Source organism: Miniopterus natalensis, chromosome X, assembly GCF_054644295.1.
Source record: "Miniopterus natalensis isolate mMinNat1 chromosome X, mMinNat1.hap1, whole genome shotgun sequence".
In the NCBI taxonomy this organism is placed as follows: domain Eukaryota; kingdom Metazoa; phylum Chordata; class Mammalia; order Chiroptera; family Miniopteridae; genus Miniopterus; species Miniopterus natalensis.
The window spans coordinates 67,556,456-67,579,481 of NC_142103.1; the positions used below are offsets into that span (position 1 = coordinate 67,556,456).

At 56.1% G+C, this 23,026-nt stretch overlaps 1 protein-coding gene across 17 annotated transcripts in view; it reads left to right on the forward strand.

Annotated features, from left to right (window-relative positions):
- Positions 1–1,825: 1,825 nt before the first annotated feature.
- Positions 1,826–23,026, forward strand: part of ATP2B3 (ATPase plasma membrane Ca2+ transporting 3) — a 47,694-nt gene continuing 26,493 nt past the window's right edge. For 3 of the 17 annotated variants that reach the window (XM_016215150.2, XM_016215152.2, XM_087829486.1), the window contains exons 1-11: positions 1,826–2,033; positions 6,455–6,652; positions 6,841–7,098; positions 7,503–7,628; positions 8,299–8,445; positions 11,679–11,720; positions 13,416–13,580; positions 13,941–14,155; positions 14,802–15,044; positions 15,382–15,623; positions 18,729–18,963. In XM_016215150.2, coding sequence (XP_016070636.1) covers positions 1,826–2,033; positions 6,455–6,652; positions 6,841–7,098; positions 7,503–7,628; positions 8,299–8,445; positions 11,679–11,720; positions 13,416–13,580; positions 13,941–14,155; positions 14,802–15,044; positions 15,382–15,623; positions 18,729–18,963 — 2,079 coding nt within the window. The remainder of the gene's footprint in view (positions 2,034–6,454; positions 6,653–6,840; positions 7,099–7,502; positions 7,629–8,298; positions 8,446–11,678; positions 11,721–13,415; positions 13,581–13,940; positions 14,156–14,801; positions 15,045–15,381; positions 15,624–18,728; positions 18,964–23,026) is intronic. The other 14 variants (XM_087829483.1, XM_016215151.2, XM_016215153.2 and 11 more) reach the window with 10 other exon arrangements.

Consider the following 23,026-nt stretch of genomic DNA (forward strand, 5'->3'; position numbering starts at 1 on the left):
GTCCACCCTTCTGTGCCCGGTGCAGGCTTGTAGTAGATGTTCAGTAAATATTTGTCAGATGGCGAACTGGAAGGATGGGCAATGGGAAGATGTGTGGGTGTGGGAGAGGACAGCACATTTGTGGGTCTGCCACTTGGTTCCTACATCTTCCAGCAATGAAGGCTTTTAAAACATGGATAGCCATTTTCTGAGGTGCCTCTCTGTTTCCCAGACTTCTCAGGCAAGGACTGTCCTAGGTACCCGTGCTTTTTCTTGACAGGTGGGGCAAACATCTGGAGGAACTGGGGCCGCCATCATGTTACAAGCCCCCTGAAGGTTGTGGTGCATTCACTAGGCTCTGAGTGGCGGGCTGGGCTCTCCTGAGAGCAGCAGGACATAGGGCTCTGGGCTATTGTGTTTCCATGGAAGGTTCTAGATCAGAAATCTGGATTGGAGGCAAGTTCTGCCTCCAAGAGGATTCTCCTGAGCCAGGAGCCTCCTCAGAGGTGAGGGATGAGGCCCAATTGATCCACGTTGCCAGGAGGCCTCTGCTGGTGTGAAGACCAAGGTCTGGTGTGCACTGAGACTACTTCAGTCCTAGTTTAGGGTATGGCCTTGGGGGATGCTTCCACTCATGCGCAGGCAGGCTGCAAAGCCAGGAAAGAAAGGTAGAGAAAGACCAGCAGGAGAAGCTAAGGGCCTGGGACAGGCAAGCCCACCAGGCTCAGCAAGCCCTTGTCATCCAAACCGCCAGACCCTGTGAAGACCGAGGGCGGGGCAGCCCAGCCAGCAGTTCCTTGGGCAGGTGTGGGCAGTGGCAGTGGGGTATGGGGACAATGAGAAGAATGACAACTTCATGATGCTCTGCAGAGGAGTGAAGGTGGTGTAGCCAAGGAGTCAGCTGGCTGCTCTCTGTGTGTGGGTTGGGTGGGTGGCACTGTGCTGTGGGGCAGGGCAACAGAGACCTGTGGCTGCTTTCCAATTTCTCCTGTGTGCCCTGTCCTCCACCCCTTCCCTTCCATTCCCTTTATCCCCTCCTTTCCTCCCTTCCCTCCTTCCCCCTTCCCTCTCTCCCTCCTTCCCTTCCCTGGCCCTTCTTCTCTTCCTCTCCCTCTCTTTCCCTCTCTTCCTTCCCACTTCCTCTGGGCCTCCTCCCTTCTTTGCCCCCACTTCCCAGGTACCCACAGGGCAGCAGAGACACCCTGACCTGACACCCAGCTGGCCCTGTCCATGGCTTGGCCTGCTCCCTGGATCCCTGTGCATCACCGACCCTGAAACCGTGAGCTGTGAGCGGCAGAGGCTGAGCCAGGATTTATAGCATGCAGGTCTCACAGGGCGAGTCTTAATCAGGCAAGAGCCAGAGCAGGACAGATTGAACGATTTGCTGGAGGAGGGGCATGGCCTTGAGAGAACCATGGCACAGCTAACCCACCCATGCCAGAGCAAGACCCTCACTAATCAATCCTGCCCTCCCAGCTTGGGTGCTCACAGTGGCAAGGCTAGGGGTGGCCTGACAGGTGAACCTGGCAGGGTAAGAGGGCCACTGACCCAGACTGGGGGATGAATTTTGCACTTAGTGAGTCATGACTCGGACTGAGTCAGAGAATTACAGAGAATGATTTACAGAGAATGTTCTAGAAGAGTGGACCTCAGTTTTGTCTCAACTGTGTCCCTGACTTCTTCTCACCTCCTCATCCCCAGGTGTCTACACTTGACCACTTCCCTGCTGCCACCACCTCCGCTATACCTTCCCCAGGCACTGGGACCTCAGGTGGCCACCTTCCCTTAACTGAGGCTGTACCTGTGAGAAGGCCCAGCACCCTCTCCTCCCAGTGCAACAGGCAGGATGGGTGACATGGCCAACAGTTCCATCGAGTTCCACCCCAAGTCCCAGCAGCAGCAAGAGGCCCCACATGCAGGCGGCTTTGGGTGCACGCTGACTGAACTGCGCTCCCTCATGGAGCTCCGAGGGGCTGAGGCGCTGCAGAAGGTCCAAGAAGCCTATGGAGATGTCAGCGGGCTCTGCAGGAGGCTGAAGACCTCGCCCACAGAAGGTAAGTCTGCCCATAGAGACCAAGCACAGCTATCTGTTCACAGGAGACTCTGAACCATGTGCCACCCAACACTCCTCTTGGCTATCTAAGGGCATCCTGAAGATGTTCCCTACCCCCAGGGCAGGCTGGGCCAAGGGCTGGGTGGTGCTAGTGCAGCAGCTTCCTAGAGACACTCTAGACCATGACCATGCCCTCCCAGGTAGCCATTTTCCCCTGAGCAGGAGATGGTCTGCATGGAATAAGGAGGTCACCCTCTGAGCAACCTGCAGTCTTCAAGGAGCTGTGGCCGGACCCCTGCACCCACACCTTCATAATCAGCAGCTCCTTGCTCTCGTCTCTTCTTCAGAATAATATAAGTCTAGGGACAGAAAAGGGGAAGGGAGGAGGCAGCGCCAGGCCAATGCATGCAGGCAGGATGGCCTCTTTCTGCGTGTTCCAGGCGCCCCGTGTGCTCACCCCTCTGTCCAGTTGAGCAGGACTAGAAGAGGAAGAAGAGGTTCAGAGTGTGGGCCCTCTGAGGGCGTAGGTTGCAGGAAGCCTCTCCTTGGCAAGGGAATAGGTGGCTTGGGGACAATGGGACCTGGGAGGGTGGTACCCAGAATGCTGAGTGGAGGTGGCACTGGTGGGAAGATGTCCCAAAGAGGTGCAAGCTTGAGGCAGTGTAGATGTGAGAAGATCTGCCACAAGGAGCCTCTAGGGGACCTAGGGAACATCCTGTAGAAGGTTCTAAGAGTAGAGGCCTGACTGCCATCTTGGGTTCCTGCCTCTGCCCTGTGGTCCTTTTCCCTTGATCCAGAGGCAATCTTCTGCCCTGCCCTGTACCTTCCCTAGTCCTCCCCTAGTCCTCCCCTAGTCCTTCCTGCTGGGTCTGCTGGGACACCAAGACCACCAGGAGCCAGGCTTGGCCCCAGGTTCCAGGAGCTAGAGTGTTTTCTGGCCCAACTGGCACCTCCCTGGCAAGGATGCTGGAGCTATCCCAGCCCAGTGCCAGGCTTACTCTGGCCAGCACTAATTGATCTCATCATCTCTGCTCTCAGCCCTGGCCATTGCCTTTGTCTCCTGCTCCCTGGTCCCATCTGTCTGTGGATGGCTTGTGGGCTGGAAAGGGAAGTGGAGATGGCCCACCTGGGAAGAAGTGGGCCCAAGGGCCAGGTGAGAGGGTGCCCACCTGACCAGGTCAGGAACTCCAAGGTGGGTGGGCTTCCCTGGACTTCCTGCGTCTCTCTTGGTTTGCACTTTAAAAGGCCCATCCTGATACAATGTGTCACGGGGGCAGATGGTTTGACTCAGGGCCAGAGGATCTCTCTCCTTCCCTCCTCCTTACCTCCCCCATGATCTGGGGCCATTTAGCCACAAGAGCTCAGGCCTCCCCCAGATAAAAGGAAGCAGATGGACTTCAGCTGGCAGCTCTTTCCTCTGCCTGTCAGGCTTTGTTAAATATTTAAAATGTCAAGGCCCCTGGGAACTTGCCTGATTCTGCCACAGCAGCTCTGGAGCACACCCGGTGCCTGTGGAGGAGCAGGCATGGAGAAAGGCAGGTGTCCAGGTGGGTGGCCCACCCCCAATAGAAAGAGCCAGCCAGGCCTGGTCTGTGTCCTGAAGGATGAGTGGTACAAGGACCACCCCTCCCCTCTCCAATCCCTGGAGCCCTCAAGGTCTGGGCACCAGGAGTGGTTGACTCTGGCCCTCCAGCAAGTGTGGGATCTTTGAAAACCTGCTGACTTAGTCCCCAAGTTCTCACCCAGACCCTCACTCACTCTTGCTCAGACAGTGGACTCATCTCATGGGAAGGATTAGCTGTGCCCCAGGCCTTGCACCAAACCCCTGGCAAGGTGGGCAGACTGGCCATGCTGGCAGGGTGGTGCTTTGGGGAGGGTGGGCAGGTATATGGTGTATTGGGAGAGGGGACTTTTAGCAATCCGAAGAATTCCAGAAGCCAAAGAACCTGGGTCTTAGGCCAAGCTCAGTGGTAGGCCTGCTTGGGGGACCTGGGTCCTGGCCCTTCCCGTCTGGCCTCCACTGGCAATCATGGAAAGGAGGGGGCAGATTAGCCTGGAACCACACGATGCGGTCTTAATCCAATTCCAATGGCATCTGGCCTCTGCTCTGGGCAGGGCGCCCATCTGTGTCCATGCCAACTGGCGGCCCCGCACCCTGGACCTGGGCTGCCCTTGGGGTCCTGCTAGGCCAGGGAATGCTTGGAACCAGAGGGGCTGCAGCTGCCTCCCCACACTGTGAGTACTTTAGTGGCAGCAGCTGTCAGGACCCCAGAGCCCACAGGAAGGTCAAGGCCTCCAGCTAGTCTAGGGCAAGGGAGAGAGAAGCATTGCTGCAGCATCAAGGGCAAACCAAAGCCAAGGGACAGGCTGAGGGAGGGAGGGATGGAGAGAGGAAGGGAGAGAGGGTGGAAAGGAGCTCCTGGGGACTAGGCCCCTTGAGAGGCCAGCTTCCCTTAAGGACAAACTGGGTTTGTAGGGCAGGGAAGACAGGATGCAGCTTCAAGTGGCACCACAGACCATAAGCTCTGGGGGGTGGGCATCCCTCTCATGGACTCCAGATCAATGTCTTTTCCTAGGGTAGGGGTAGGGGAGACCTGGGTGTCTGGGTGCCTCCACAGTCCTGACCCACCCTTTGTATCTTCTATAGCTCACGGACACAGGCCCCAGTCAGGAGTGGGGCACAGGCCCTCGGCTCCGTCCCTGGCCTTTAGGAGCTGAGGTCCTGAGCTTCTCCCAGACACCCAACTGGGAAGGTGCAGACTCCAGAAACTTGAGCCACAGCTGGCCCAGCACGATGAGGGGGAGAAGGGCAGGGACAGCTGCGGCTCTGCTGGGAGGGGAGGACAGTATGTGGTCATCGCCTTGCTGAGGAGACGTGCCAAGTCAGTGCTGGCTGTGGGCTTTTCCTCTTATCAGTCCTTCCACCTCCAAGGGGCCCCACACTGCTCCTCCCCAGAAGCCTTCTTTCCCTGCCCAAGGCACCCACCCTCCTTCCTCCCAACTCCTTCAGCGCCACACTTAGCATTTCCTTGTTCTCAAGTCTTTTGGGGCCTGGTCTGGTATGCCTTCCCAAACTGCCTGGGAGCACCCTTCTGGGCAGCCCCTGTCCCTCAAAGAGACCTTGGGAGTGGCCACTACTCAGGGCTGAGAACTGCAAGTCGCCATCTGTCCACCAGGTGTCAGTGTGGGCCTGGCTCTGGGGAAAGAGGAGAGAAAGGCTAGGGGAAAAGGGCAGCGCTGGGTGTGGGGAGCACCGCACAGATGAGCCTGGAAGGAAGCTGAATCTTGAGGGTTGAAGGTGGGGCAAGGGGACTGTGTCATCCTATCTACTTGCCTTTGGGGAAAGTTGCCAAGTGGGTGTCTTGCCTTGGGAGGCAGTGGCCTGGACACCAGTCCCACATGGAAGCCTTTGGTACTTTCATGCATGTGCCTGAGGATACTCATGCTCTAGAGTCTAGAGCCAGAGGCCTCACATAGGCCTGGGTAGGAAGTGGGTTGTCCCAGGAAGAGAAGTAAGGGCCCAGCTTCCAAATGCCAGGCTAGCTCCTTTGTAGCCCTTAATTCTCAGCCCCTGTGTCGACCAGGCCTACCTTCCCTCCCAGCCCACACACAGCAGCTTGTCCAGTGTGTGGAGGTGCCTCCCAAGCTCTAGAACCATCAGGTCAGGCCCCTGTCAGCTTCTCAGCCCACGTCACAGTGCCCCATCTGCTCAGGCTGCAGGAGCTTTCACAGTGGGACTTGTTTCTCAAGTCTTCACCCTCCTTGTCCTTTGCCTGGTGGCCTGAGGACACCGTGGCATGAGTGTGAACCATTGACAATGCCACTAATCTTATAGACGTACAACAACTGCCGAATATGCAGATGCAATGGGGGGGCCTGTGGGCAGGGCAAGGAGCTCACATCCTGTCCTGCCCTTTATTGTGTCCACCAGCTCAGGGATGGAAGTTGGAGCTGCTTTGGGGTTTGGAAAAGGCACTAGAAAGGAAACAGCTGTCTCTGGAAGGCAGGGCATGAGAGCACAGGGCTGGGAGTAGTCTCTGTACACCTCCTAGGCATCATGGGTGCCAGGCCCTTGCTCAAGGGCATGAGCAAGACTGATGAAATCCCTTCAGAGGGACCCCCTGTAGTCCCTAGACCTCCCCAGGAATATCAGGAGGATGGTCCAGCCCTTCCTCATGCTAGGAGCTCCACATTGTCTAGTGGTTACATGTCCACGCCATCCGGGCAGCTGGAGGGGCCACATCGGCACTCCCTCACACATGCCCCAAGGGTTGCCAGGCCAGTGCAGTTTCCACCTTCCGATGCTTTCAGTCCAGAATGGGAGGCAAGCTTGCTCGGGAGAAGGGGAAGGAGCAGGGCCACGTGGGGCGGGGCTGCGGGCTGCCCTTCCCATCACCTCTGCACCTCCACTCTCCATTGCAGGCCTGGCGGACAACGCCAATGACTTGGAGAAGCGCAGGCAGATCTATGGGCAGAACTTCATTCCTCCCAAGCAGCCCAAGACCTTCCTGCAGCTGGTGTGGGAGGCCTTGCAGGACGTGACCCTCATCATCCTGGAGGTGGCCGCTATCGTCTCCCTGGGCCTCTCCTTCTACGCACCACCTGGAGAGGAGAGCGAAGGTGAGGGGCAGGGCCTGGAGAGCCAGCAAAGGGGGGCAGGGGGGGCAGCGCAGTGGAGCTGGCAGCAGGGGAGGAATGGAGCCTGAAATGAGGAAGGGCCACAGGATGTCCCCACTACAGCGGCAGGAAGGAGCCAGCTAGAGTGACTCCCCTGCGCCCTCTGTACTCCCCTCTGTCCTTGGGCACAGCGTGCGGGAATGTGTCAGCTGGGGCAGAAGATGAAGGGGAGGCCGAGGCTGGCTGGATCGAGGGGGCAGCCATCTTGCTGTCTGTCATCTGTGTGGTGCTGGTCACGGCCTTCAATGACTGGAGCAAGGAGAAGCAGTTCCGAGGCCTTCAGAGTCGTATAGAGCAGGAACAGAAGTTCACAGTCATCCGGAATGGACAGCTCCTCCAGGTCCCTGTGGCGGCGCTGGTGGTGGGGGACATCGCCCAGGTCAAGTATGGTGAGTGTGCCCATCACCACCCACTCCGCAAAGGGAACTCAGCTCTCATTTCAGGGGTGGTGTGAGGCAGAGGAGACACCTCCCCTCCCCCAGTGCAGGCCTTTTCCCCAGGAGCACGGGTGCTCTCACCTATGGGAGGTTGGAGGTGAGGATCATGGGCAGGAGGCCCCAGGAAATAGGCTGTCCCCACAGCCTGTCAAGGGCTTCCCCAGCACTGCAGGACACTTCTGTTGTCCCCACTCTCTGGGAGCTGGACCATAGGGCTAGGGGTGGGTGGAAAGGAGGAAGCTGAAGGAAGAGGGCCCTGCATCTGACGGGACCCCCCCTGGGTGAGGTAGGAGGCAGCAGGGAGGAAGGCCGCCTGGACCCATAGCCTGTGGTTCTGGCTGCCTGGCCGGCCTTAGGAGACCTTCTGCCTGCCGATGGCGTGCTCATCCAGGGCAACGACCTCAAAATCGACGAGAGCTCCCTGACTGGAGAGTCAGACCACGTGCGCAAGTCAGCTGACAAAGACCCCATGCTGCTCTCAGGTGAGGCCTCAGGGCACTGGCCCAGCCCTGACGAATCTGGGAGGTGGCTGGCCACCATCCTTGGACCAGCCCAGCATGGAGGAGCCTTGGAAGATATTTGGCCCATCAACCCCCACAACCAGCAACCCCCCCAATAGCCCTTCTGGTGATGGAGTCTGAAAACTTCACCCCCTTCAAGGTCAGAGCAACCTATGGAAGGCGTGGTGGCGGCGTTCCAGCCTCAGGGAACGACATGGGCTTTTCCAACCCCAGAGGACCTTGAAGTCCTGAAGGAAGCCCTCAGAGGTGGGAACTGGCTCTGGGTCAGCACAGTGTTGTGCTCCAAACCAGACCCTTAAGAAGAGCCAGTGGGGACAATGTTCCCTTTCCAGAAGGTTCTGTCTTAGCCCAGTGTTTATCCCAGTGGCAAATGCAGTGTACAACAGAACAGAGAGGTTGGAGGCCCCAGGTGAGCCTTGTGAACAGTTCAACCCGTGCCTCTGAGACGGGAACTGCTCCAACCCAGGGAGGAGGCTTTGGTCTAGGCTGAGGGTCAAAGTAGCCTCCAGGGACCTCCAGATGCTGAGTCCCTGCTTCAGGAATTCCCAAGACAGAACCTGTAGGTGCTGAGCATGCCTCCCACCTGGCAGTGCGAATCTCTGTCTTGATCTCTCTGTGTTGGCTGTGCCAGGCACTCATGTCATGGAAGGCTCTGGAAGAATGGTGGTGACAGCTGTGGGTGTGAACTCCCAGACAGGCATCATCTTTACCTTGCTTGGGGCTGGCGGAGAGGAGCAGGAGAAGAAGGATAAGAAAGGTAAGGCCGCACAGACCTCAGGTTCCCAGCCCTGATAAGTGCCGGCCCCTCTTCCACTCAGCTCGCTTGCTCTTCTTTGCCTGCCTGCTGGCAGTTCCCCACTGGCCCAGTCCCTGGCTCCAGCTCTAGGAGAGAAAGCCCTCAAGAGGTGGGAGGCCATACCCTCTCTTCTGATTCCTTTCAGGGACCCCCCTTCTGGGGTCTTTGCCCCAGAGCCAGCAGGGCAGACCCCCCAGTTCTGTGTAAAGGCAGCTTCCCTCAGATGGCTGTTCCCCAAAGGCATGTGTGTGCCAGGGTGAGGGGAATGCCCTGCCTTGGTAGGAATGGGGTCAGAGTGACAGGTGCTTGAGAGAATGCTGCCTACCCTCAGGGGTGCTCAACCACCATGGTAAAGTGCTGAGGGTCCCAGGCCAACATGGCAGCCGGGAAATGCAAGTCATGCAGCCCGAGGTGGAGGGCTCCAGAGCAGAAAAGACCCAACAAAGGATGTCCGGGGCCAGAGGAAGCTGAAATGGGCAGGGGTCTTCACTCCAAGGGAAAGCAGTATCGAGGGACAAATATCTTCTGAGAAGCCAGCTCTGATAGCCACCCTGGCCTCCCTGCTGCCTTCTCTTGCCTTTGCTCTGAGCCCCAGGCATGGCCAGTGCCCCCTCCAGTCCTCAGAACAGGGCTTACAAAGCTACAGAACTGCCCTCAGCACCCGCACCCGGCCCTGGTCCTTCAGGTCAGGGCCTCATTCTCTTCTATGACTCAGGCTTGTGCCTGCTCACGACTCACCATTCTCGGACCTGGGGCTCCTGGTCCTGTAGTCAAACCAGGTGGGGAACAGAATTTTCTAGATGTGTGCCTCACCACTGAGAGAACCTACCAGGGCCTACTAGAGGTATAAACAAACCGCACGCATGCGGGTGGAAGGAGTGCTCCAAGCCTGCAACCAGGGCCCCAGAGTCAGTGAGATGCTGGGGCTGGTGAGCTGGGCAGGGGACAGAGGGGTGCCGATCACTGGTCCTACCTCAGTCAGTCAAGGCCACTGGGCCTGAAGAGCAAGTGGGATCAGTCTACCCAACCCCAGCAACACAGGGACAGGTCAGCATAAGGACATGCTAGTATCCCCAGGCCTCGACCACCCTGCTCCCGGAGGTGGTGAGGGAAGAGATGGATGAACTGCTTTTGCCCAGAAGCAGTGGGCCCTGTCTCCTGGCACCTTCCAGCTCCTGGCTGGCCAGGCCCACCCTTCACAGCCAACTGGCACTAATGGACCCTCTTCCACCTTTGCCACACTCAGCACCCTCTCCCTGCAGAGCTTATCCCAGTGTCTCTCCACAGTAAGGTCTCTCCAGGGAAGCCCACCTGACTTTGCCTGGTGGTCCTTCATCAACGACCTGGTAGCTAGTTGGCAAGGCACCCTTTCCACACTCCTTCCTAGGCCCCCCTTCTTTGACCTGGACAAAACCACTCCAACCCCTCCCCCCAGGTCCCTCTCCCCTTGCCCTTCTCCAGCACTCCAGGCTGGGCTGCTTAGGAATCAGAGGGGGCACCTCCACCAGCTGGCTTCCTGGAAGAGGGGAACCCTGAGGGGACCCTGGAGGGGTAGCAGAGCTGGGCAGGCTCAGGAGAGGGAGCAGCAGCACCCACAAGCCCTCACTGACATCTTAGCCCAAGGACCAGGCCACTGTGGAGATAAGAAGGTGGCCGCTCCCAGTGCCTCCCCCAGCCCTTGCTGTATCCTGACTGAGTCTATCTGCCCAGCACTCCCTGCTGCCACCCACTTGTTTCTTACCTTTGGGCCTTGATTCCAAGTCATCTTTCTCCTTAGGGTACCTTCCCCTCCTTTGGCTCCTGTGCCTCTTCAAGCTGACCACAGTCTTCCTCTTCCTGTAGTGCTCATCCCAAACCTCCCTCCCTCCCCCACAGGCCTCCCCTGGCCCTGTCTGCAGCCTGGGTCCTCTGGGCCCATTCTTCCTCTGGGCCTCCACAGCCGCACGGCTTCCGGCAACACCCCCTCATTTTGCTGTATTGTCACCATGTGTCTACAGGTGTCTCCCCTCCCCACAGAAGCTTCCTTCACCTCTGAACCCCTCTGCACCTTCTCAGGGGTCCTGGGCAGAGAGGATCCAACCCACATTCCACTCTGCCTTGCAAGGAGCCTCTCCCTCCTCCTTGGGACCCCCAGACCAAACCCTACTGCCTGGGACCCACCTGGCAACCTGTGTTCATGGATCCCTAGTGACATAAGCTATTGGGTGGCAGCTGACAGATCAGCCCACAAGCCTCTCCTGCCCCAGGTCAGTCATCTCTGGGTCCTGCAAGCTCACATGTGGCCTCCAGGAGGAGCTGGGCTACAAAGCCGGGCCCCAAGCACAGTGCAAGGCCCCTGCTGCAGTCCCCTCACCTGTCAGGTCTCCTGGGCCCTTCCAGAGTTGCAGCCCTTGGAAACCAGAGACACAACCAGCACTGTTTACCTTGACCTTGAGAAGTCTGTCATTGCACAGGACCTGACACCTAAGTGCAGGCTTTGGTTGCAATGAGCACATTCATGTAAGTTGTTGGCTGCAGGAGCTAGAGGAGGCAGGCTGGGTCTTTGCCCTTGGGTGCACCCACCACCTGATCCCTCCACATAAGTCCACCTAGGGTCCAGCCTATTCGATGACTCTGCTGCTCCTTCCAGCATAGGTGCCCAATGCCCAGCCCAGTGCCCTGAGCTGGGCGAATTCCTAGAGTCTCTTTTGTCCCTCAAAAGTACACATAGAGCTGGCTATGAGCCAAGCTGCAGAGAAAGCACATCTCTAAGCCAGCAGGCATTAGGAACCATCTAGCTAAACTACTAGCACTGGTTTTGTCTGGGGGAAGGCACATCCTGACTGCGAAGACCTGCTCAAGGTGGCAGAGCTGAGACCAGATACCTGACAGCTCTCACTCCCTGTGGTGATGGCCCTCTTGGAAACCTCCTACTGCCAGCCACATGTGACCCAGGGTCCATTGAGGGTTGGCTTAGGGAGTTCAATGGAAGGCTGAGGTCAAGGCCCAATGGGAAGCCCAGATACTCACAGCGCCTATGTGCCATGTGCTGGGAGGTGACGAAAGGGCATCAATGTGAGCCTGAAGAGGACAGGGCCCTCCTCCCCTCTCTCCTGCCTTTCCCCTGTGCTCACTGCTGGACTGGCTGTGCCCTGCTGTCCTATGTGCATGTGTGTGTGCCAGGGCCATGTGGGTGTTCTCAAGTCTCCGTGTCTGTCGTTCCTTTTCCATTGTAGGCAAGCAGCAGGATGGGGCGATGGAGAGTAGCCAGACCAAAGGTAATGCGCACCCTGTGCTCAGGATGGGGTGACGGATGGAGGGCACAACTCAGGGTGGGGGGCTGCCTACCTCAGTTGCAGGAGCAGCACCTAGAAACCAGGTGAGTGGGCAGGGCAGCCCCCTGCAGACCCTGCCAGGAGTGTGCAAAGATCACCTGTGAGCTGGCATCCCGGTGAGGAAACTGAGGCTCAGAGAGGGTGACTTGCCAAAGGCCTAATCAGGCCTGTGGGTTTCCCAGTTCAGCTGCCTTTCTGCTGGGCAGCTCTCCAAGGGGCCGAGACCCACTCTTCTCTCAGCCCAAATGCCTGGTGGGAGCCAAGCCTCTGTGGCCAGAATGAAGGCTTATCAGCAGTCATTCATAGGCACCAAGGATTCAAGGGTGGATAAAGCACCATCTCAGCCCTCAGGACGATCACAGTCCAGATAGATGGCCCCAGGGGTGGTATTAAACTGCAGTGTGGGACCCAGGGACAAAAACAGTGTCAGACAAGAAAATAAGAATTCAGAGCATAGCTGGGGTTGGGAAAGCATTTGGAACAGGGTGACAACCGATGGCTAGGGTCTCAGGCTGGGGCAAGGAGTGACAATCAGTGGGTCAAGAGGCTCTAGTGGCCCAGCTGAATGAGGCCTTGAGTGTTGCTGAGGCCATGGGGTCTGGCCTGAGGCCCGTGGGAATAAGCCTTTGGTGAGTGGTCTCAGGCAGCCAAGGGAGAAGGGATGGGTAGGAAGACTGGAAGCAAGAAGGAGCAGCAACACAGCGAGGTGGCAGGAGGTGTGCAAGGGTGGTGTCAGGAGCACCAAGAGCCCCATTGGGTAGGGACAAGAGCAATGGAGTCAGAAAGATGAGTGGCAGGGCTGAGTGCCCCCTCTGGGTAAGCAATGGGCAGGATCACTTGAGGCAGTGTGGTTGGAGACCCTTAAGCCACAGAGTATGTGAGGTGACAGAGGTGATGGAGGCAGGGTAGGAGACACACCACCATCATCACCACACCAGGGGTAGCATGAGGAGTGCAGGGCCACTGGGGGAGTCATGAGGAGGCTGCCTGTTCCAGAGAGAAGGCAGGGAGGTGGCTAGAGGAGAGTATTGAAAGAGTAGTTCCATGGAGAGAGAGGTGCAAGGCTTGCCCAGGGCAGCCCATTTGAGCAACAGCCTCTGGCAACCAGGGAGCAGGCTGAGAGCACTCATGGTGATCTGAGTCAGTGCTGGAAGTAGGGGCTGTCAGGAAGAGACAACCTGAGCAGGGAGCAGGAGAGGAGAGTGCAAGGGCTCCTGGACCTCCCTGAGAGGAGAGGGGAGGTGGCTTGGACACTGGTGGGCCAATGAGTCAGTCAGCTCAGGGCTCTGGAATGTTCTTTGGGCCCCAGGCTTCGGCTCTCAGGTATTGAGACTTGGGGCGTTACAGGACTTGCTGCCCTGTCTGTGTGCCCAAGTTACTTGTGCTTGTGTCTGTCCTCCCTTCCCTGTGAGGCCTCAAGAGAACCATCTCCATCCCACCCAGGAGGGCCTGGGCTGCCTAGGACAGAGGAGAGAGAGGAGAAAGCCCCGTGTCGTGTCGTACTCAGAAATCAGAGAAACTCCCTGAACCCTGTGCCCTCTTGTATGATGTGGCATGTCTTTCCCTATGAAAGACCCTTGTAGCTGTCACTCCAGCAGCCAGGCCCTAACCTTGACTGTGGGGCTCTTCTGTGTGCAGCTAAGAAGCAGGATGGGGCAGTTGCCATGGAAATGCAGCCCCTGAAGAGTGCAGAGGGCGGGGAAATGGAGGAGCGGGAGAAGAAGAAAGCCAACGTGCCCAAGAAGGAGAAGTCGGTCCTGCAGGGCAAGCTCACCAAACTGGCTGTGCAGATCGGGAAAGCAGGTGGGGGCTGCAGAGGGGTGGCCCAGGGTCCCCATCGGGCAAGGAGGACGCCAAGTTTCCTGGACATGAGGCCAGGCCATGAAAAACAAGTGGGAAACAGATGTGGCAGATGGTGTGGGCCAGATAGCAAGGGGATAGGCCAGTGAGCTGATGGCCATCAGGGCCTGGTCCAGCCCTTCTGGCAAGCATGGATTCTGAACCCACCATAAGGCCTGAGACAGGGGCATCTCCCCCAACTCAGCTCAAGCTGGCACCAGCTGCAGTGTCCCTTACCTCTTCCCTCTTGCTCTCTCCTTTTCTCACCCCTGCCAACCCCCATTTCTGTCCCCACCCTCTGTTGCCTCTGTTGTGGCTGGGCAGGGCTGGTGATGTCCGCCATCACCGTCATTATCCTGGTCCTCTACTTCGTGATCAAGACCTTCGTCGTGGGTGGCCGGGTGTGGCTGGCAGAGTGCACACCAGTCTATGTGCAGTACTTCGTGAAGTTCTTCATCATCGGTGTCACTGTGCTGGTGGTGGCCGTCCCGGAGGGCCTACCTCTTGCTGTCACCATCTCTTTAGCTTACTCTGTCAAGGTAATAATACAAAACACAGTAGTAGGACTAAGAATCTGTGATACCAGGTTACAAACCCAGAACTGGGGTGTGAAGCCAGTAAGCATCTTGAACACAGTGAGGACTAGAGAAAATTTGGTATCTATCACTCAGGGGCAGAGCAAGGGAGCCTAGCTGGGACCCAGAGCCGAACTCAGCCATCCTTCCCCACTCGGCTTCCTGGGCACAGTGACATGAGCCAGAAAGCAGGCAAGCAGTGGGATAGACCTGGCATCTGCAGGATGAGAGTAGGGAGCATGGAGAGCACAGGGAGTTGGAACTGGTGCCACTCGCAGAGGTGGAGGCAGGGGGAGGATGATCAGGAGAGGTCCCACTGGGAGACAGTGGGTGGAGCATGGCAGAGATTAAGGGTGAGGGGAACTGTAGAGAGGGCACTGTGGGCAGGGGAGTGGTCGTGGGCAGTAGGGAGGCCCCAGGTGAGCTCTAGGAAGAGTGACTGCCCAGAGTTGGCCACTCAGCCTGTCTGATGAGAGTCCTTAAGCCTTACTGGCCTGCTACCTAGGTTTGACCACCACCCTGCAGCTACTCCAAGTCGTGCCTTTGGGCACTGCCATCAGCCCCTGGTCTGTTAGTGCCAGAGTCATAATGATGTCTGTACCCTTTACAGAAAATGATGAGGGACAACAACCTGGTCCGACACCTGGACGCCTGTGAGACAATGGGCAACGCCACAGCCATCTGCTCAGATAAGACGGGCACACTCACCACCAACCGTATGACCGTGGTCCAGTCCTACCTCGGGGACACCCACTACAAAGAGATTCCGGCCCCCAGCGCCCTGACCCCCAAGATCCTCGACCTCTTGGTCCACGCCATCTCCATCAACAGTGCCTACACCACCAAAATACTAGTGAGCCAAGAGCAGGGCTGGGATGAGAGAAGGGGCCTGGGGCTCACTATGCTTTCTTGAGAACTTTTGACCAGAGCTACAATAGTCTCTGGGGTGTTGGTCACCTCCCCTTGTCCCTGGCCCCAGTACTCCTGCCCTGGCTGCTGGTTTTAGAAGCCCCTTCCAAGCCCAGTGAATGGTGGGGAACCTGCCCATCTAGTCCACACTGGAGGCACTCTTCAGCTCTCTGCCACAACACCCTAAAGACGTGGTGACCATGGCTGGGCTGGGGCCCCAGGGGTAGCAAGGAGGGTGGACTTGGGCCTCCAGCGCCATGCTGGTTTGCCTCACCTCACAGCCTCCAGAGAAGGAAGGTGCCCTCCCGCGCCAAGTGGGCAACAAGACAGAATGCGCTCTGCTGGGCTTCGTCCTGGACCTGAAGCGGGACTTCCAGCCTGTGCGGGAACAGATTCCGGAAGATAAGCTTTACAAAGTATACACCTTCAACTCAGTCCGAAAGTCCATGAGCACGGTCATCCGCATGCAGGATGGTGGCTTCCGCCTGTTCAGCAAGGGTGCCTCAGAGATCCTGCTGAAAAAGTGAGTGGGTCACAGGAGCGAGCTCAGGGCTGGGGATGCCAGGGGCTGGGGGCTAATTGAAGGATACAAGCATCTGGTATCACTACTGTACTAAAATAGACATAACATAAAATTGGCCATTTTCGTCACTTTAAAGTGTATAGTTCAGTAGCATTAAATGCATTCACAATGTTGTGCACGATTACTACTATCCAGTTACAGAATATCGTCATCACCCCCAAAGGAAAACCTGTGATGTCACTCACATCCCCCCTCCCAGCTCCTGGCAACCACTAATCTTTCTGTCTCTATGGATTTGCCTATTCTGGACATTTCACATGAATGGAGTCCTATGGCCTTTTGTGTCTGGCTTCTCTCATTCAGCATAATGTTTTCAAGGTGCATCCACATCATGGCATGGATCAGTGCTTCCTTCCTTTTTAGGGCTGAATAATATTCCATTGCATGGATAGACTACATTTGGTTTGTAACTCACCCACTGGCAGGCACTCGCATTGTTTCTACCTTTTGGCTACTGCGAATCATGCTTCTATGAACATTGCTGTACACATTTTTGTTTGAACACGTTTTCAGTTCTCTTGGGTGTATTCCTAGGAGTGGAATTACTGGATCACATGGTAATTCTGTGAATAGCTTATTGAAGAACCACCATGGTGTTTTCCACAGCAGCTGCACCATTTTACATTCCCGCTAGCAATGCATGAGGGTTCCACCTTCTCCCCACGCTCAACAACTTCTGTGACTTTCTTCTTCTTCTTCTTCTTCTTCTTCTTATTATTATTATTACTATTATTACTACTACTATCCTTGCCATCCTAGAGGATGTGAAGGGGATCCCTCGGTGGCTTTGATGGCTATTCTATGATGACTGGTGATGTTGGCGCCTTCTCAGATGCTCCTTGGCATTTGCACTTCTTCCTCAGAGAAATGTCTATTCAGATATTTGCCCATCTTTGATCTGAGTTATCTTTTTATTGTTGAGCTGTGAAAATTGTCTATATATTCCGCATACTAGATCCTTAACACGTATCTGATTTGTAAATATTTTCTTCCATTTTGTGGGCTGCCTTTTCACTCTCTTGATAGATTTTTTTTTCTTCTCACTCTTGATTTGTCCTTGGATGCACAAATGCTTTCAGCTGGGAAGTCCAGTTTGTCCTCTTTTTTCCTTCTGTAGCCTGTATGGGGTCTCTTACTGGTGAAGAAAATGTTCTAAGGTCGACTGCTGTGAAGGTTGCACAACCCTGTGACTATACTAAAAGCCAATGAACTATACACTTTAAAGGGGTGAATTGTGTGGTATTGGAATTATATCTCAATAAAGCTGTTAGAAAAACTGAGGGGGAAGCATGCAGCTCTGCCTCCAAGTGCCCCAAACCCCTTAAGCCTGATCAGCCTCCACACCTCCCCTTGGCCTTGGCCTCTCTCTTCCCCAGTATTGCAGCAGCCCCACCCATCCTCCTCTGCCCACCTGGCAAACGCTTACTACAGAGCCATCTTCTAAGGCGCGACCTTATTGTATCTCTGCACCCATAGCAAGCCTTCCAGGGCCTTCAGGACGGGGTCCTCAGCAGGACATCCGGGGTTCCCAGCACCCATAGGACAACCAAGTGCACCCCCTACCCACCACGTCCCAGCCTCTGCTGACCACTGCCCCACCCTGAATGCTCTTCCCAAAACTTTGCCCATGTACAGCCTCCCCGGTGTGGTTCAAAGGCCACCTCCTCCCTGAAGCCATCCCCCATGGGGCCCAGTGGGTATGGCAGCAGGACTTGGAGGAGCTCAGTAGTTGGGCACTGGGCTCCAACCCCTGCTCTATTCTTTACTGGCTGTGTGAATGTGAACAAATGACTATCCCACCTGGGGCCTCAGTTTCCCCTGTAACATGGAGATAACAGGAATACTTACCTCCTGCGAATGTTGTGAAAATTACACAAGTGAATTCATGCCAACTTTTGCTGTGATTATGCCCCCCCCCGGCCTCCACAGCCAGCTCCTTCACCCCTCCTTTGCCCCTCCTTTGCCCCTCCAGCACACCCGCCTTGACTATTTTGCTCCTTCCTCTTCTACACCCGAATTCTGCCAGCTCTCCCCATCCCAGCCCTTCTGAGAAGCTACCAAGGTCACCAGAGCTTGTACAAAGGTTGCTGCCTTTGTCATGGCCCACTACATGGCATTCAGTTTTTGCCATTGTGCCACACTCTTGCCCTAAAGTCCATGGAGTCTGTGCGGAACTGCAATGAGCCCTGCGCTCTGGCCTCCCATAAGTCTCCTAGCTTACGCCACTCTGAGATTTTAGCTCCTGGGGTTGCCAGACCAAAGGACCACAAACCTGATGGCTTAAAACAATGTAAATCTGCCCTAGCTGATTGGGTTCAATGGTTAGAGTGTCAGACTGAAGGGTCCCGGGTTCGATTCCAGTGAAGGACACGTACCTCGGTTGCAGGCTCCATCCCTGGCCCCAGTTGAGGCGAGTGCGGGAGGCAACCAATCGATGTGTCTCTCTCACATTGATCTTTCTCTCTCTCTCTCTCCCCCCCCCCCTTCAGTCTCTCTGAAAAGCGATGGAAAAAATATCCTCTGGAGAGGATTTAAAAAACAACAAAAAAAAAAACACCCATAAATCTATTTTCTTCCAGTTCTGGAGGCCAGAAGTCTAAAATCAATGTGTGGGCAGGGCCACACTCCCTCCAAAGCCTCCAGGGAAGGGTCCTTTCCAGCTTGTTGTCACTGGCAGTCTTTGGCGTTCCTTGGCTTATAGACGCATTGCTCCAGTCTCTGCCTCCATCATCACATGGACTTGTCCCGTGTGGGTCTCTGTCTCTGTGTATCCTCTTCTGTTTTTATTACACCAGTCATTGGATTGAGGGTCTACCTTAATCCAGTTGAGGGTCTACCTCAACTTTGCAACCACCCTACTTCCAAATCAGGTCACATTCCAAGGTTCTGGAAAGAACACGAATTTGGGGGACATACTTTTCGGCCCCACACAAGCAGAGTGCTTCCTTCCTTGGAGAAGCCTGTGCTGTGTTGGATGGAGGCTCAGACTGACACCATCCCAGACTCTCAGCCAGCCTGGTCCCTCCTGCTCTGTCCCTGCCCCAGGTGTACCAACATCTTAAATAGCAATGGGGAACTGCGGAACTTCCGCCCTCGGGACCGGGATGACATGGTGAAGAAGATCATCGAGCCGATGGCCTGCGACGGCCTCCGCACCATCTGCATCGCCTACCGGGACTTCTCTGCCACCCAGGAGCCTGACTGGGAAAATGAGAATGAAGTTGTGGGCGACCTCACCTGCATAGCCGTCGTAGGCATCGAGGACCCCGTGAGGCCAGAGGTAGCTACCCTCTCCTCTGGGATAGGCCCAGGTTGTTGGGATTGGGGGATGGGCAGCCTTTCTCCCTATCTGGCTCCCAGAATGTGGCCTTTGGACATAAATGCAAGGAGAGAACCGCCTCTTTCTCCTTCCTTCCCGGCTGTCACACCACTTCCTTCTAGAGTTATAGGTAGAGCAAACTGGTGGCCCACAGGAGTCTAGAAGTGTGGGTGATGACAGAGCCTCAGGTCCTCCAGGGGGCATAGCTACCACACCCCAGATCAGACCCTCCATGGTGCACTGGACGCTGCTTGTCTTCTTGCCTTTGCACCCATGCGGAGGCGCTGTCCTGCCTGCTGGAAGGCCCCCTCCTGCTTGGCCTCCAGGCCTGGCTCAGGCTCTGACTCCACCAACTGAGAGAGGTGGCAGTTAGAACTTCGACAGCTGTGACACCCTCAGGACTGTTGGAAGGAGAAAGAGGAAACGGCAGGATGCTGAGGCTCTGGCTTGGTGAAGTGGATGGATGGATGGCACTGCCATCACTGGACTGGGAAGTCCAAGGGAACACAGGTTTGGGGGGCAAAGGGCAACAATTGTAGGTTGAGGGTTTGTTTGCTGCCAAATAAAGTTCAGGACATCCCTTTGGAGATATCAAGTGGGTAGGTAGCAATTGGAGTGGGGAGCTCAGAGCAATGGTCCTAGCAGAAGAGATTCCAGAAACATCTTTATATGAGCGATGTCTCAGGGAGCAATGTGCGGCTGGAGCAGAAGCTTTCAAAGGAGACTCAAAGGAAAAGGCCAGGCAGGGAGGGGAAACCATGAGGCCCATGTGGCCAAAGCAAGAGGACTGCTTAGCTCCATCACTGCAGAGGCGAATTCTTGACATTAGGACCTCATTGGAGACCTTGACTGAGCAGGTCCTGTGGGATGGCGAGGCAGGGAGCCAGTACATGTACACAACTTTCCTGAGATCTTTTCTGAAGGGAAACAGGACAGAAGCTAGCCATGGTAAAGAGTGAAAGACCAATGGAGAGGGTGGTTGGTCCTTAAGGATGGGATATCCTCCAGGGAGGGAGAGCCTGTAGCACACTAGGCCCGGAGGGAGTGTGCGAGGCACAGGGTGCAGGCTTCAGGCTGCCGGAGGCAAGGATGGGCCCTCTCTCCTCCCAGGGCCTCTTCACCTCTTGTCAGAAGCAGGGCCACTTTGATCCTGCCGGTTAACCTGAACACATGTGTGTACGAGCGGCCCTGGGGGGGTGCCAAGATGAGGGAGAAGAAGCTTCGGGGCTCTCCTCTGGGAGACAGGCATTCACACACTAGATCATGTACAAAAGGCCCACGATTCAGAAGTCAGTGCTTGCCACATCTAAACACTGCCACATGTCGTCAGTGACCACATGTCTACGAATTCCAAGGAGACTGGGTCCACCATGTGAAGAGAGGGGGTCTTAGGAGGAAGGGGACAGTGGCAGAAGGGAAGGGAGAGACTTCCAGACAGAGGAACAGGCTCAGAGAAGGGCAGTGGGAGGAGTAGCCTGGGAAAGTGGGGTGCTGCTGAGGGTAGCAAGGCCACCCCCCAGGGACACAGGGGTTGGGTCTTTCTCTTCATCAGACCAGGGAGAAACTGAGGCATAGAGTGGAGGAGGGCTGTGTCCACACAGCGAAGCTGAGTCATAAAGCTGTGTTGCCCTAGCATAGACCTAATGGCCTTCCCCTTCTGAATGGAGCCCTTCACACACATCTCCGCCCTCTGGCTGGTGTTCAGTGCTGCTCACACAGTGGTGGGTGTCCCCTCCTTACTTCCTGGGAGGTGTCTACAGTACAGTAGCAGCTCTAGACTTTTCCACCCAGCTTTCTGGGGCTGCCAGGCGCAGCCAGAAGGCTGGAGCTCCTTTGGAGTGTGTCACAGACCCAGGAAGATGATGTTCCCTGACTCCCAGGGCCCTGGCCAAGGCCATTTTCACACCATTATAACCAGCCCACCCTCCCCTTCCACCTCAGCCACTTGCTGGATGGAGGGTGTGAAGTGAGGAACTGGTCTTGGCCGTACAGCATAAGGAGCTCTTCTGGCCTGATTCCCTGGGCCAAGGAGCCCTCATTTCTGGTAGAAATAATAGTTGAACTAACTAAAGCTGAGTCATAGAGGTAAAACTGGAGACCTTAGATGTATTTGCAGATCTTCTGGTCCAAGTTGGCTTGTTGACAGAAGTGCCAATGAATCCACACTAGGGGGACAGGGGCAGGTGGACCTGTCCAGAGCGGCTGCACGAGTGGAGTGAGGCCCAGCCCTGCTCCTGCTCGGTGTTCTTCTAGGAGTGGGATGTTATTATTTTGGTAAGTTTTCATCTTAGAAAATCTGGAACATGGGCACAAGTCCCTTGAAGGGTAAGATGAAAGCCCAGCTTCAGTGGTGGCCGGCGGGGAGAAGTGTGGGGCAGGAGAGACCCGAGGCCAGCGATGGCTGCTTATTTCAAATCCAGAAGCAATGTTGGTGACAGGGCCCAGGGAAAGGGACAGCTCCTCTCTGGCTTGAGAGTGGCTGAGAGTCTGCACAGCAGATGGCACTGCAGCGGTCAGGCGGGGGAGGCCAGACAGACACCCACAGAGACCAGCCAGTGAGGTACAGGTCAAGGAGCGAGTGTCAGGGCCCAGCGGAGTCCTGGGTGGGAGAGTGGATGAGTCTTTGCTAAACCTTGGGGACCCAGATGACTGCAGCCAAAGGAGGACTGAGGTCTCAGCCATGGAGGGATGGTGGCCACAAGGGCCCTGGAGGCAGACTGTATTAATGGCGAGTGGGCTGGGCCACAGGGAGGCAAGTGAGGAAAGACAGTTGCCTGATGAAGGAGACGGTGCCCTTGGAGGGAAGGGGGCTTCTTGCTACCTACATGGAACAGGGGAGCAAGGCCCAGGTACAGCAGGGCTCCCAGGAGTCAGGTTCATCACAGCCACTTGGTGGCAGCGGAGGGGTGGCTTCCAGCCATTTCAGGGACAGGAGGGAACTCCCTAGAAGGGGAGCATCTCCTGTAACTCATCATCCAGCACCCCAAGAGCCACAAAAACCAGACGATGTCCCTGAGGCACATGACTAGGGGTGCAGGAGGCAAGCCCCCTTCCTGGGGCTCAGCCTTCTGGGCCACTTGGCAGTATTTGCTTTAGGAATCATCAAGTCAGTGTCACAGTCCTAAAATGGAGGTTCTCTTACTAGGCTCCAGGCCCCACTCTTTCTCATGCCCACTTTCTCACTGGCTAAGATCACAGCCACTCCCCATGACCTCAGGGGCCACCAGCATATGGGGCCTCCCGAGTCAGTGTCCTTCTGCACTCCACCTGGCCCCACCTGCTATCTACCTCCCCTGGGGTTTCCCAGCTGTGCTGCCCCATCCCTACAGCCTGGTGGCCCAGCTCACCCCCTTGTCCCTAGGCTCCCAGGCCTGGCCTCTGGGCCTTACCTGGGACACCGTGTGCTCTCCCACTCTCTCTCCCTGGGCTCAGACTGTCATCAGGGCCTATTCTCAGCTGGGAGCAGTGAGTACCCACCGGGTGGGTGTGCTAGGTCCATTGGACAGAGCAGGGAGCTGGGTCCCCAGGCTGCACCCCTTGCCGGGGCTATGTTCTGGCATCTCACGTGCCTAGGCCTAACCTCCTTATCCAGTTCCCCAAGCTCCCAGTCTGCTGCTCAAAGCTCCCTGCAGCTTCGGGGCTCAAGAGCCACCTCTGCATTGGTTTTGGAGCAGGAACATCTCCACTCTCTGGGAGGATGCCACCACCTCCAGACTGGTCTCAACTCCCTTCAGCCCTTTTTGTATTCAGCAGCGGCAGTATCTCTTTTTTCCCCCTTTTTCAGAATCCAGTATTATACAGGGTGTCCCAAAAAAGTGTATATACACACTGAATAATTATAAAGGCAGTGTTTGTTTATTTTTTTAATACATCTTTATTGATTTCAGAGAGAGGAAGGAAGAGAGAAAGAGAGAGAGAGAGAGAAACATCAATGATGAGTCATTGATTGGCCACCTCTTACACATCCCTGACTGGGGATCAAGCCCGCAACCCAGGCATGTGCCCTGACCGGGAATCGAACCAT